This window comes from Oryctolagus cuniculus, chromosome 4 (assembly GCF_964237555.1).
Source record: "Oryctolagus cuniculus chromosome 4, mOryCun1.1, whole genome shotgun sequence".
NCBI lineage: Eukaryota > Metazoa > Chordata > Mammalia > Lagomorpha > Leporidae > Oryctolagus > Oryctolagus cuniculus.
Genome location: NC_091435.1, coordinates 142,633,899 through 142,647,163, shown reverse-complemented (window position 1 = coordinate 142,647,163; position 13,265 = coordinate 142,633,899). Strand labels below are relative to the sequence as shown.

General features: G+C 53.2%; 2 protein-coding genes across 2 annotated transcripts; both read right to left on the bottom strand.

The window, feature by feature from the left end:
• Window positions 1–4,062: 4,062 nt before the first annotated feature.
• On the bottom strand, window positions 4,063–5,024 carry LOC127482807 (proline-rich protein 23A-like). The gene has a single exon (XM_070073250.1). The coding sequence runs from the start codon at window positions 4,828–4,830 to the stop codon at window positions 4,063–4,065; it is 768 nt and encodes a 255-aa protein (XP_069929351.1). The 5' UTR covers window positions 4,831–5,024.
• Window positions 5,025–9,892: 4,868 nt separating this feature from the next.
• LOC100353444 (proline-rich protein 23A-like) lies at window positions 9,893–11,074 on the bottom strand. The gene has a single exon (XM_070073249.1). It carries the CDS (start codon window positions 10,649–10,651, stop codon window positions 9,893–9,895), a length of 759 nt encoding a protein of 252 aa, XP_069929350.1. The 5' UTR covers window positions 10,652–11,074.
• Between the last annotated feature and the right edge of the window lie 2,191 nt (window positions 11,075–13,265).

The window sequence follows — 13,265 nt, the reverse complement described above, 5'->3', positions numbered from 1 at the left end:
ATTTGTGCTTGAGGTACTTGCATTATGGCAAAGAGAGGCTGTGAGAGCAGATCTTGTGGTGGGTGTACGTTGTCTTTCTAGGCAGAGATTTCTGAATTATTTATATGAAATGTAGAGCAACAGAAAGAGAGGGAGAGACTGATAGAGAGATCTTCCATTTTCTGGTTCAATCCAACTGGCCGCCATGCCAAGGCTGGGGCAGGCCAAAGCCAATAACCTGGAACTTCTTCTGGGTCTCTGATTGGGTGGCAAGGGCCCAAGTGTGTGGGCGATCATCTGCTGTTTTCCCAGGTGTATTAGCAGAGAGCTGGATGATAAGCAGAGTTGCCAGGACTCACACTGTGCTCTGATATGGGATGTTGTTGTTGCAAGCAGTCGCTTAACCCCCTTGTGCCACAATGCGAGCCTATTCTGCAGCATCTTAGGAGCTTTACTGAGCAGCGGGTAGCACTCTTGCAGCCAAGAGTTTGGGAGGCACCTGCAGATTTAAGATTCTGAAATCTATCTACCTGGTTGTTTTCTTCCAGTGTCAGGGCCAATCAGGGCTGTGACCTCAGCATTACACACGTGTTTGAGAACTTTAACCTTTTCTTGTACTCCACTGTCCTACAATAAATCCTGGGTCAGACCCACAGTATCCCCTCACTCACCCCACCATTAGCCTGGGACAGGAAAGTCTATCTGTATGCAGCCAAGGGCCTTTGCAGATCTCATATTAAGGTTTGATTGGCAATTAATCACTCTGTTTCATAAGTGCACTGACTATCCTAGAACAACCCTTTCACCCCAAACTCTTTCTACATATTAGCTCTTGTAATGATTTTGTGCCCCACATTTTCCCAATGCCCAGGATACTGAAAATATCAGTGTATTTCCTGCCACCAGTGTCCCAGTAAGTTCACCAAGGATTCAGAGCTTATCCACATTGCTGCAGCATGTCACGAGCTATTCAAAGTCCATTTTATTAAGTGCTTCCCTAAGTCAACTCCTGGCCCATCTGGGAAGATGGAGATTTACAAGCAGGACTTTGGGAGAATGGAGACTATATGGCCAGGCAGGCAGAGAAGATGAACTGGGATGCTGCTGTAACAAAGGCCTCATCCAACTCACAGCTCAGAGTCGTTTTAACTTGAAGGATGCGGGCTGGCTGAGCTACTTGCTAATGGAGCAGTCACTGGAGTGCACTACCCATGGAGGCAGAGATCATTCCTGGGGAACCACCCAGCTGAGTCAGCTGACACTCCCAGCAGTGCTGATGGGTGGGCCGTCCATCCCTGCATCACTGCCTCACTCACACTGGAAACTGGTGTCCTCAGGCGATTGCTTGAGGATGACAGCTGTGATTTCTGAGTGGCAAAGTCCATGAGCACCACAAATGCTGTCTTATGCAGAACACATGCAGAGGCCGGTGTTGCGGCTCACTGGGCTAATCCTCCACCTGTGCCGCCGGCGCCCCGGGTTCTGTTCCTGGTCAGGGTGCTGGATTCTGTCCCGGTTGCATCTCTTCCAGTCCAGCTCTCTGCTGTGGCCCGGGGGTGTAGTGGAGGTTGGCTCAAGCAGTCGGGCCCTGCACCCACATGTGAGACCAGGAGGAAGCACCTGGCTCATGGTTTGGATCAGCACAGCACGCTGGCCATAGTGGCCACTTTGGGGGTGAATCAACGGAAAAAGGAAGACTTTTCTGTCTGTCTCTCTCTCTCTCACTAACTCTGCCTAAAAACATGAAATAAAATAAAAATTACGAAGAAGTGGCATAGCTGGGACTCCAAGTGACATCAAATGGGATGCAGTATCCCAACCACCACTTGACCTGCTGAGTCATGATGTCTGCACCTTGTTTTCAAAATTATATATAAAAAAAAGAACATAAGCAGACATTTGAAAACAGGCAGCGACAGTATATTATGCGGAAGGGTACTGAATATCATATGCAGTGGCCTTTGACTAAATAGGATCATTTGTTCTCTCAGCAGTTCTGGAGACTGGAGAGGGGCTAAAATGCACAGTAGAAACTGACTCTTTTGAAATTGAAATTTGAAAGGCTTAGTTCTCGAGAGGTGAAAGGTCACCGGTTGCAGCAGACAGCTTTTCTAACACTGAATACAGCCAACTAAACTGTAGAACATCAAAGTCAAGAAAGCCAACAGCCTCATCTCATACAAGGAAAAGACAGCAGCAGCGGCAGATTTCGAGCATGCACTACTAGCATGGCAGGGAAAGGAGGACAGGACTATCTTTAAAGGAGTGAGAGAGTGCAGGCAGCATTTTAGAACTTCAAACCCACCTAAAACCTAACACATACTAGCTTGAAGGTGTCATTGAAATATGTGCAGATACACAAAACTAAGATTTGCCACACAGGCCATAGCTGAAAGGATTCTTAGAAAGCACACCTCGGTAGGACAACAGATACAGAGGAAATGAAGCCACAAAATGCAAGTACAGAAAATGGGCAAAGAAACTGATAATACAATGAATGGTCAGAAAAAATAACATCTTGCTTACCAGTAATAATTTATTTTTCATGAAACAGAATACAAACTTGGCCAAAGAAGGGACATGACAAATTAGCAATGCTGTGTAAAACATTAGCCCAACCCGCAAACACACATGAAAACCCCCAAACAATCAAGACTAGAAGTAGAATCCTTCCTCGAAAACGGAATCACGGAAATGTGAAGATACTCAGTGGCTAGAAGTGTAAACCGTCCAAATTGCCACAGGAATCGATTCAAAACCAAACCACAGTCACATTGGTGCAACGAGAAACCCATTTCTTAATAGTGACAATCTGAAGGTGATGCTACAGTCATGTCATCCCTGAAGCTCATTTCCCTCTAAATCCCTGAAGCTCCACACTGGTTTGGTTTCCTCTTGGGCCAGGGTTCCACACACAGAAATGGCCCCAAGGCTCCACACACCTATTTGATATGCATTCACAATTAAATGCCAACCTTGAAATAATCTGACAAGTCAGTGTAGTCACATAGCTGGGAAAAACAAAATGAGCACAGAACCAACCTTTTGGCTCGGGCATAAACTAATTTCTTCGGTAGGACAAGGGTTGTTGACAATCACGTCCAGGAAAGATCACACTCCATGGTGAAATTCCAAAGCATTAACATGAGGCATAAGACAGGAATATTGCTATCAATTATACAGTTCAACCTGGATTTCAAAGAAAACCCAGTATAAAAAACTAAGAAACAGAAGACTCTACCAATGAAACACTACAGAAATCCAATAATTCTCTCCCCGATGTCAGATCAATAGAAGAAACAAATGATTTCTATACAGTAGCAACAATGTACAACATATACTCGGGATCCTAGAACAACACAAAAGAGACTTAGAATTGGGAACTTTGAACATGCATGGGGCATTATCTTACAAATAGACAGGAAGCAATGAATGGGAAAGAGTTGGTCTTTGGGGGGAGGGGGGTGCACAACCCTAACTCCCAAACCTAACTACTTGCTAACCAAGTCATGAACCAAATGGGGGGTACGTGGTCACGGTGCCCAGTGCTTTGTTTGGTCCACGTCCAGCTGTTTTCCAGACCCCCCGAAAGGGACTAGGGCCAGCATCAGGAAGAGTCCGCGGTCAGACTTTGCCAAGAGCTTGCAGAGTCTAGGGCTGAAGCAAACCGGTTCCGTCCTCATTGCAATGTGGGAGACGAGGGGTCCAGTGGTAGGGTGCTGGGGGCGGGCTGGCAAAGTTTTCCACAAGTGCTGAGCTGAGGCTGCAAGCAAAGGTCAGGGCCATGACAGTGCCTGGGTGCCTTGTGCGCAGAGCAGGGCCCAAGCAGAACCTGAGGTCTCCGGGCGGCTGCGCTGCAGGCAGCATTGTCCTCGGGTGTGGGAGGAGATGGTCCTTCTCCCAGACCTGCTGAGCCAACAAACAGCCCTGCAGAATGGTGCAAGGCCCTCTACAGCCAAAGGGCCTCCCTCTCTGCGCCGTCTACCCTTGCGGACACACAGCCAGCCGGGCCCCCAGAACGGCTCTCAGAAGCCCCTCACCTGGGCGTCAGCTGCGTGGCGACGGGGTGCAGAGGCAGCTCCTTCATTCCTGGAACAGGCGTCTCCGGGCCTTGCAGGCGGGCCGAGGAGGGCGCTGCGGGCGCCCCGGGGGCTCTGGACTGGGAGACGCAGGGAGAGGCTGCAGCGGAGAGCCGCGGAGCGGCCGCCACAGCTCCCAGTCCAGGTGGAAGGCCGAGCCGGGGCTGGAGCCCCTTGCAGCGCCCAGGCAGAGCCCCGCGGCCCAGCCGGCTGCAGGGTCCACGCGCAACGCCAGGAGCTCGGGGTCGGCGTCGTCTTCGTCTTCAAAGGCCTCTGCCTGGCCGGCCATCTCCGTGGGGGCTGAGCACACCAATCCCTGCTGCTGCTGCTGCTGCTGCTGCTGCTGCTGCTGCTGCTGCTGCTGCTGTACCACGACGGCCTCGGCCGCGGCGTCCAGGACAGTGGCCAGCGCCAGGCCGCCCGGCGAGGGGCCCTGGCCGGCGGCCTCCAGGAGGCCCTCGGGGACCAGCAGCAGCGTGTGGCCGGGCAGAGACACGCTGAGGACCGCCGTGGGCGCGGGCTCCAGCAGCAGGTCGACGTCGTCCAGCGGCAGCTGCAGGGCGCAGCCGGCGGCCAGGACCACGACCACGACGGAGGGGAGCGCCGAGGCGGGCGGGGCCGCGGGCGGGGCCGGGAGGCCGGGCTGGGGCCCGGGCTCGGCGGCCGCGGGCTCCTGCACTCGGCGGCGCTTGGCAGGGCCGGCTGCTCCGGGCTGCGGGGGCCCCGCGGGCTCAGGGCAGGCGCTGGGGCTGCGGGGCCGGACGCCCCTCATGTCGACGGCGCTGCGGGCTGCGCTCCGGGGCCTGGCAGAGGGCGCGAGGGGCGACGGGCGCGGGCTTCGCGGGCGGCGCGGGCGGCGCGGGCTTCGCGGGCTGCGCGGGCCTGCGGGCGCTGTCAGGCCCCGGGGTCAGGAGAGGCGGCCTGCGGCGGACGGACGGGTGAGGCGGTCTGCGGAGGACGGGTGAGGTGGCCGCGGACGGACGGGTGGGCTGCAGTCTGGCTCTGGAGGAGCAACGCCCACCTCGGGGTCGGGCCTCGCACCTTGGAACCTTCGGCCTTCCTGCTACCGATCCGGATGTGCAGCAGCGCTCCACCAACCGTGTTGGAAGTCGCAAAATGTCACGCCAAACTCCGCCCCCTGGAGCCTCCGCCCCGCAGCGGAATCATGGGTGCGACCAATATCCGGGGCTCTGATTGGTGGCTCAGTGTGCGGGGAAAGACTTCTACAAGTCTACAGGGTGCGAGCGACTGGGAGAGATTCTTAGACAAGAAATGACAGAGCGCTAATCGAATTTCGAAGATGGCTTCTTCACTTTGGAACGAATGCTTTCCTGGGACTTCCAAGATTCTGACGAAACCTCAACTCACAAAGATACACCCCACCCCGCCCCAAAACCAACGCATCCAAATCCCACGAGAAATTCCTGTAATGCACGCAAATCATTTTGTTTCAGGAGTAAATGGGGAAAACAGATTTCTTTTCACAGATGGAAAGTGCTTTTGAAATACTTAAGTGAACCCTTTGTGATATATTTTTCCTGAAGGTCAAGACTGTTACAAAATGATCGACTGATAAAACAATGCAATCAATTAAATAGATATACATATATTTATTGATTTGAAAGGCAGAATGTCAGAGAGAGGTAAGGTAGAGAGAGATCTTCTTTCTGCTGGTTCACTCCCCAAATGACCACAGCAACCAGGGCCAGGGCCAGGAGTCAGGAACTCCTGCTCATAGCTTTCTGCTATGGCCTGGGAAAGCAGTAGAAGATGCCTCAAGTCCTTAGGCCCCTGCACCCACGTGGGAGACCAAGAAGAGGCACCTGGCTCCTAGCCTCAGATCGCCATGGCTCCAGCCATCGTGGCCATGTGGGGAGTGAACCAGTGCAGGAAAGACCTCTCTCTCTCTCTCTCTCTCTCTTTCTTTCTCTCTCTGTGTGTGGGTGTGTGTGTGCACCTCTCCCTCTGTGTAACTTTGCTTTTCAAATCAATAAATCTTGCAAAAAGTAAAAAAGGAACTTTAAGAGGCACTTCCACTTCATGGCAAGGCTGTGCTCCTCTAATGGTTGGAGCCCATACAGGAGGATATTATATGTAAGGTAAAGCAGCTCGTTATGGCAAACGAGTAGCCTTGAGCAATGTTAGGATCTCTTCTAAACCCTCTTCCACGGTGACAGTGCTCCAACAAACACGGCGGACATGCCTACAACCCGCCGTGCCTTCTGTAGGAAGTGTGGCACGTGCCAGCCCCACAAGAAGGATGAGGATTCTGTGTGCCCAGGGAAAGCGCTGTTGTGACAGGAAACAGAGTAGTTGTGCTGGGTCTATCAAGCAGATTTTCCAGGGAAAAGGTTAAAATCACAGAGATCGTGCTGAGGGTCGAGTGTGGTGGGTCCAGCTGTAGATTTAAGAGTGTCAGAAAACAGGAGAGGATGGCTCAAATCCTTGGGTCCCTGCACCCACGTGGGAGACCCGGAAGTAGCTCCTGGCTTTGGATTGGCACAGCTCTGGCCGTTGTGGCCATTTAGGGAGTGAACCAGCAGAGGGAAGACCTCTCTCTCTCTCTCTCTCTCTGTCTCTCTCTCTCTCCCTTTCTCTCTCTCTGCCTCTCAGAACTCTGCCTTTCAAATGCATTATTTATTTCTTTAAAGAGACAGAGAGACAGAGAGAGATGCAGGTGGTTTGAACTGGGGGTGATAAGGAGAGAAAGGGCTGAGTGATCCAGCCCTGTGCTTCACCTTCTGCTGTATCATGAAGGCAGTCACATCTTTTTTGAAAGACTGATTTATCTGTTTATTGGAAAGAGTTACAGAGAGGGAGACATACCCACACGCACACACACACACACAAACCGAGAGAGAGGGGGACAGAGACAGAGTGAGAGAGACAGAGACCGAGAGTGAGAGAGAGGCAGAGAGAGAGAGAGATTCACTCACCCAAATGGCCACAGCTGCCAAGGCTAGGCCAGATTGAACCCAGGATCCTGGAACTCCATGCAGGTCTCCCACATAGGTGCAGGGGCCCAAGCACTTGAGCCATCTTCTGTTGCATTCCCAGATGCTTTAGCAGGGCACTGGATTGGAAGTGGAGCAGCTGGGACTTGAACCTGCACTCATATGAGATGCAGGTTTCTCAGGCAGTGGTGTAACCCTCTGTGCCGCAATGGCAAGCCTGACAATAAAATCTTACACTCTGTGTTCACTAAATAAATACATCTTAAAGAGTGAATCTGGAGTCAATCACAAAGGTCATTCTGTTAAATCAGTGATTAGCCTGATTTGGGAAAGGAAGAATGGTAAAAATACATAAACCAATGCAAGGAAGACCTTTCTCTCTCTCTCTCTCTCTCTCTCTCTCTCTCTCTCCGTCTATAACTCTACCTGTGAAATAAAACTATAAAAATAAAACATAAATCCATGAACAAATAAAAATCTGGCTCTACCTTTCACTCCGATGAGCTTCAGCACTCGCAAGGCAGCCCATTGTTGGCACCAGATGATAGAAATGCATTAGTGAAATTTTTCCAAGAAACTACTCCTCACGCTATAGACAAAGCGAGCAGGTATATAAAGGGACCCAATTAATTTGAAGTCTTGAGAAATGAAAAACATAGTATGTTACACAAATGCTGCCTAATAAAGGAATTAAGTCAAATTTTGAAAACGGGCAACGATAGCGTCAGTTAATTGGAGGAAAATAGGATGATAAAGGGTATAAAATATCATATGGGTACTGAGAGATGGCGGGGCTTTGATTGAATAGCATCACTTGTTCTCTCAGCAGTTCTGGAGATCGGAGAGGGGTGCAATGTACAAGAGAAACTGACTCTTTTGAAATTGAAATTCGAAAGGCTTAGTTCTCGAGAGGTGAAAGGTCACCGGTTGCAGCAGACAGCTTTTCTAACACTGAATACAGCCGACTAAACTGTAGAACATCAAAGTCAAGAAAGCCAACAGCCTCATCTCATACAAGGAAAAGACAGCAGCAGCGGCAGATTTCGAGCATGCACTACTAGCATGGCAGGGAAAGGAGGACAGGACTATCTTTAAAGGAGTGAGAGAGTGCAGGCAGCATTTTAGAACTTCAAACCCACCTAAAACCTAACACATACTAGCTTGAAGGTGTCATTGAAATATGTGCAGATACACAAAACTAAGATTTGCCACACAGGCCATAGCTGAAAGGATTCTTAGAAAGCGCACCTCGGTAGGACAACAGATACAGAGGAAATGAAGCCACAAAATGCAAGTACAGAAAATGGGCAAAGAAACTGATAATACAATGAATGGTCAGAAAAAATACCATCTTGCTTACCAGTAATAATTTATTTTTCATGAAATAGAATACAAACTTGGCCAAAGAAGGGACATGACAAATTAGCAATGCTGTGTAAAACATTAACCCAACCCACAAACAAACATGAAAACCCCAAACAATCAAGACTAGAAGTAGAATCCTTCCTAAAAAATGTAATCACTGAAATGTGAAGATACTCAGTGGCTAGAAGTGTAAACCGTCCAAATTGCCACAGGAATCGATTCAAAACCAAACCACAGTCACATTGGTGCAACGAGAAACCCATTTCTTAATAGTGACAATCTGAAGGTGATGCTACAGTCATGTCATCCCTGAAGCTCATTTCCCTCTAAATCCCTGAAGCTCCACACTGGTTTGGTTTCCTCTTGGGCCAGGGTTCCACACACAGAAATGGCCCCAAGGCTCCACACACCTATTTGATATGCATTCACAATTAAATGCCAACCTTGAAATAATCTGACAAGTCAGTGTAGTCACATAGCTGGGAAAAACAAAATGAGCACAGAACCAACCTTTTTGCTTGGGCATAAACTAATTTCTTCAGTAGGACAAGGGTTGTTGACAATCACGTCCAGGAAAGATCACACTCCATGGTGAAATTCCAAAGCATTAACATGAGGCTTAAGACAGGAATATTGCTATCAATTATACAGTTCAACCTGGATTTCAAAGAAAACCCAGTATAAAAAACTAAGAAACAGAAGACTCTACCAATGAAACACTACAGAAATCCAATAATTCTCTCCCCGATGTCAGATCAATAGAAGAAACAAATGATTTCTATACAGTAGCAACAATGTACAACATATACTCGGGATCCTAGAACAACACAAAAGAGACTTAGAATTGGGAACTTTGAACATGCATGGGGCATTATCTTACAAATAGACAGGAAGCAATGAATGGGAAAGAGTTGGTCTTTGGGGGGAGGGGGTGCACAACCCTAACTCCCAAACCTAACCACTTGCTAACCAAGTCATGAACCAAATGGGGGGTACGTGGTCACGGTGCCCAGTGCTTTGTTTGGTCCACGTCCAACTGTTTTCCAGACCCCCCGAAAGGGACTAGGGCCAGCATCAGGAAGAGTCCGCGGTCAGACGTTTGCCAAGAGCTTGCAGAGTCTAGGGCCCGAAGCAAACCGATTCCGTCCTCATTGCAATGTGGGAGACGAGGGGTCCAGTGGTAGGGTGCTGGGGCCGGGCTGGCAAAGTTTTCCACAAGTGCTGAGCTGGGGCTCGAAGCAAAGGTCAGGGCCATGACAGTGCCTGGGTGCCTTGTGCGCAGAGCAGGGCCCAAGCAGAACCTGAGGTCTCCGGGCGGCTGCGCTGCAGGCAGCATTGTCCTCGGGTGTGGGAGGAGATGGTCCTTCTCCCAGACCTGCTGAGCCAACAAACAGCCCTGCAGAATGGTGCAAGGCCATCTACACCCAAAGGGCCTCCCTCTCTGCGCCATCTACATTGGGGACACACAGCCAGCCGGGCCCCCAGAATGGCTCTCAGAAGCCCCTCACCTGGGCGTCATTCCTGGAACAGGCGTCTCCGGGCCTTGCAGGCGGGCCGAGGAGGGCGCTGCGGGCGCCCCGGGGGCTCCGGGGGCCCTGGACTGGGAGACGCAGGGAGAGGCTGCAGCGGAGAGCCGGGGAGCGGCCGCCACAGCTCCCAGTCCAGGTGGAAGGCCGAGCCGGGGCTGGAGCCCCTTGCAGCGCCCAGGCAGAGCCCCGCGGCCCAGCCGGCTGCAGGGTCCACGCGCAACGCCAGGAGCTCGGGGTCGGCGTCGTCTTCGTCTTCAAAGGCCTCTGCCTGGCCGGCCATCTCCGTGGGGGCTGAGCACACCAATCCCTGCTGCTGCTGCTGCTGCTGCTGCTGCTGCTGTACCACGACGGCCTCGGCCGCGGCGTCCAGGACAGCGGCCAGCGCCAGGCCGCCCGGCGAGGGGCCCTGGCCGGCGGCCTCCAGGAGGCCCTCGGGGACCAGCAGCAGCGTGTGGCCGGGCAGAGACACGCTGAGGACCGCCGTGGGCGCGGGCTCCAGCAGCAGGTCGACGTCGTCCAGCGGCAGCTGCAGGGCGCAGCCGGCGGCCAGGACCACGACCACGACGGAGGGGAGCGCCGAGGCGGGCGGGGCCGCGGGCGGGGCCGGGAGGCCGGGCTGGGGCCCGGGCTCGGCGGCCGCGGGCTCCTGCACTCGGCGGCGCTTGGCAGGGCCGGCTGCTCCGGGCTGCGGGGGCCCCGCGGGCTCAGGGCAGGCGCTGGGGCTGCGGGGCCGGACGCCCCTCATGTCGACGGCGCTGCGGGCTGCGCTCCGGGGGCCTGGCAGAGGGCGCGAGGGGCGACGGGCGCGGGCTTCGCGGGCTTCGCGGGCTTCCGGGCGCTGTCAGGTCCGGGGTCAGGAGTGGCGGCCTGCGGCGGACGGACGGGTGAGGCGGTCTGCGGCGGATAGGTGAGGTGGCGTGGGATGTACGGGTGAGGTTCCCTGAGGCAGACGGGTGAGGAGGCGTGAGGCTGTCTGGTGGTCTGCGGTCCAGCTTCGGGGCTCGGCCTGGAGTCTTGAAATCTTCAGCCTTCCATGTACAGACCCGGATGCAGAATGGACGACCAATCGCGTTGCGAGCGTGGCTCTGGGAACCGAAGTGGCTGTACATCCCACTAAGCCCTGCTCCTGGAGGCTCCGCCCTGAGGCGGGGCAGTTGACGACCATCCAGGGCTGTCATTGGTTGGTCAGTGTGCGGGAACCTAGGGGGCGGGCCACTGTGCGACTCCTGGGCTTGTCAAGTTCTCGGGCTTTCTCACGTTGAGAACTGTGTAATGTTCAGGTCGCGGGAGTGGATTATCACATCAGGATTTCCAGGTGACAACCCTGACCCGGAAGTACCCTGGGCGCCATTTTTATTCCTGGAGGTTTTTTTTGATTTTAGGTGAGATTCATAGGCCTGTGTTTCGCCTAAGTTGTCAATGGCTGGTGTGGCCCCTCAGGGTGTTGGAAAGGTAGGGGATGGAACGTGCTCACCCTGCGTGGCGATTTCTGTGTCCTTTGACCTAAGTGGTAACTCTTAGGTATATGAGCCCTTAGCCCAAGTTCCAGGTGATGAGCATGTTTAAGTTATGAAGGAGCTTGCTGGGAGCAGGGGACTGGTTGCAGGGGTGGCGTTGCCACCGCCTGGAAGCCGCAACATTTTAGCGTCAGCGCTCCGAGTGAGTTGGCAGGCAGCCTGCATGGAGCTTGCTTAAGGGAAGGTGGGGCTCAAACCGCCTTCAGTGCTAGAAGGGGAAGAACCCCCACACGGCTTCCAGGATAGGTCATGTTTACAAATGGTTCCTGAGGACTACAAAATCTTTCTTCTCGTCTCTGATTTTATTAAATCGTCACCTTGGAGACGTCACATTGTGACTGCTTACCATTCAAAATATTTTGTGCACTTAAAACCAAATCACATGCATGTTACTCATCTCCCTTTTCTTTTTATAACATTTATTTTTAAGGGCTACCTAGTATTCCTTTGCATCAATCAAACCTCTCCGGTTGGACGTTTAAGTTAGTGATCTGGCACTTGGTGGCACTGGCATCCTTTTGCAGGTTTCTGGGATATGCACATTTAATAAAACAAACTTTATTCCACATCCATTAACTTAACAAGAGATTTATTTGAAATGCTGAGCGACAGAGAAATTTCCAGCTGCTGCTTAATTTCCTAAATGGCTGCAACAGCCAGGCCTGGGCAGGGAGAAGGCGGGAACGCAGAACTCCATCTTGGTCCTCCAGTGGGCGTCAGAGGCCCTCACCTGCTGCTCTCCCGGGTCCAGTAGCAGGAAGCTGGGTCTGAGGCAGTGTACCGGGGGTTGGGGGGCGACAACCCAGCACATTGGGAGAGGGGGTGCAGGTATCGCAAGCAGAAGCCTGAGGCTTGGCGCCAACAGCCCTGGATATACGGATTCCTTGCCCCGCCTCAGAGCCACTGAGTAGGAGTCTTGGGACAAGGGTCTTGGGAATTGTCTGCAATCACCTTCAAAGAATTCTTTTAAGCTGAAGTTGCAGACCGGTGAACCTGTCTCATGTAGCAGTTGAGGGGCTCATGCGGGGAGCGGGAGCTGCATGCTTGCCACAGGGCCCTGCTTCCCGGCCACGCTTGCTGCCTTTTCAGTCCGCCAGGACAGTGGCCTGCAGATTGGCTTTTGGCCTGGGTGTCTGGTGTTCCCAGACTCCTCGCCGGAATTCCACAGGCCCCCATCGAAGGTTGCTGGATGGCGTTAGGAAAGACCGGGCTGGGAGCCTGAGGGCCTCTTGGGCTCCTCGGGCGTCTCCCACCTCCAGGTGTGGTGTCCAGCCGGCCAAGGGCGGGTTGGGCATGGAGGTGGCTGGAAAGACGTGCTTGGGGACTGGGGGTTCAGTCTTGGTCCAAAGAGCGTTCCATGCATGGAAGAATGGGGAACACCAAGCAGGAGAGAAGGCGGAGAAGTAAGGAGGAGAGGGGCGATGAATGTGTGCTCCAGGTTGGACCTCAGATGCTGGGCCGGGTGGTGCCCGAGCTACGTGGTGCCCGAGCTTGCCTGGCCTCAGTGGGCTTACCACACCGCGTCCTGGGCCCTGGGCTTGACCCCAACTCTGTGGGCTCAGAATCCTCACCGCGAACTCCCCTCCGAGGAAAGGTGGCCCCACTTTGGGTGGGAAGCCCTTAGCAGGGCTCCTGGAGGAGGCACCCCTGGTCGCCTCTCCTAGGCTCCGTGCTGACAGTGACTGTGGGCAAGTCACCTCAGCTGGCCCCAGCCTCAGACGCGGAGAATGCCATCTGCTGTGCTGAGCGGTCGCGGATGTACAGTGTTCCTGGGACCTAGGAAGTGCTCAGTAAAGAGTAGCTGTTGGTCCCGTGTTTTATCATTGCTCTCTCCCACTGGGC

Coding starts and splice junctions, on each gene's coding strand:
- LOC127482807 (XM_070073250.1), bottom strand. CDS start 4,830: ATGAGGGGCGTCCGGCCCCGCAGCCCCAGCGCCTGCCCTGAGCCCGCG.
- LOC100353444 (XM_070073249.1), bottom strand. CDS start 10,651: ATGAGGGGCGTCCGGCCCCGCAGCCCCAGCGCCTGCCCTGAGCCCGCG.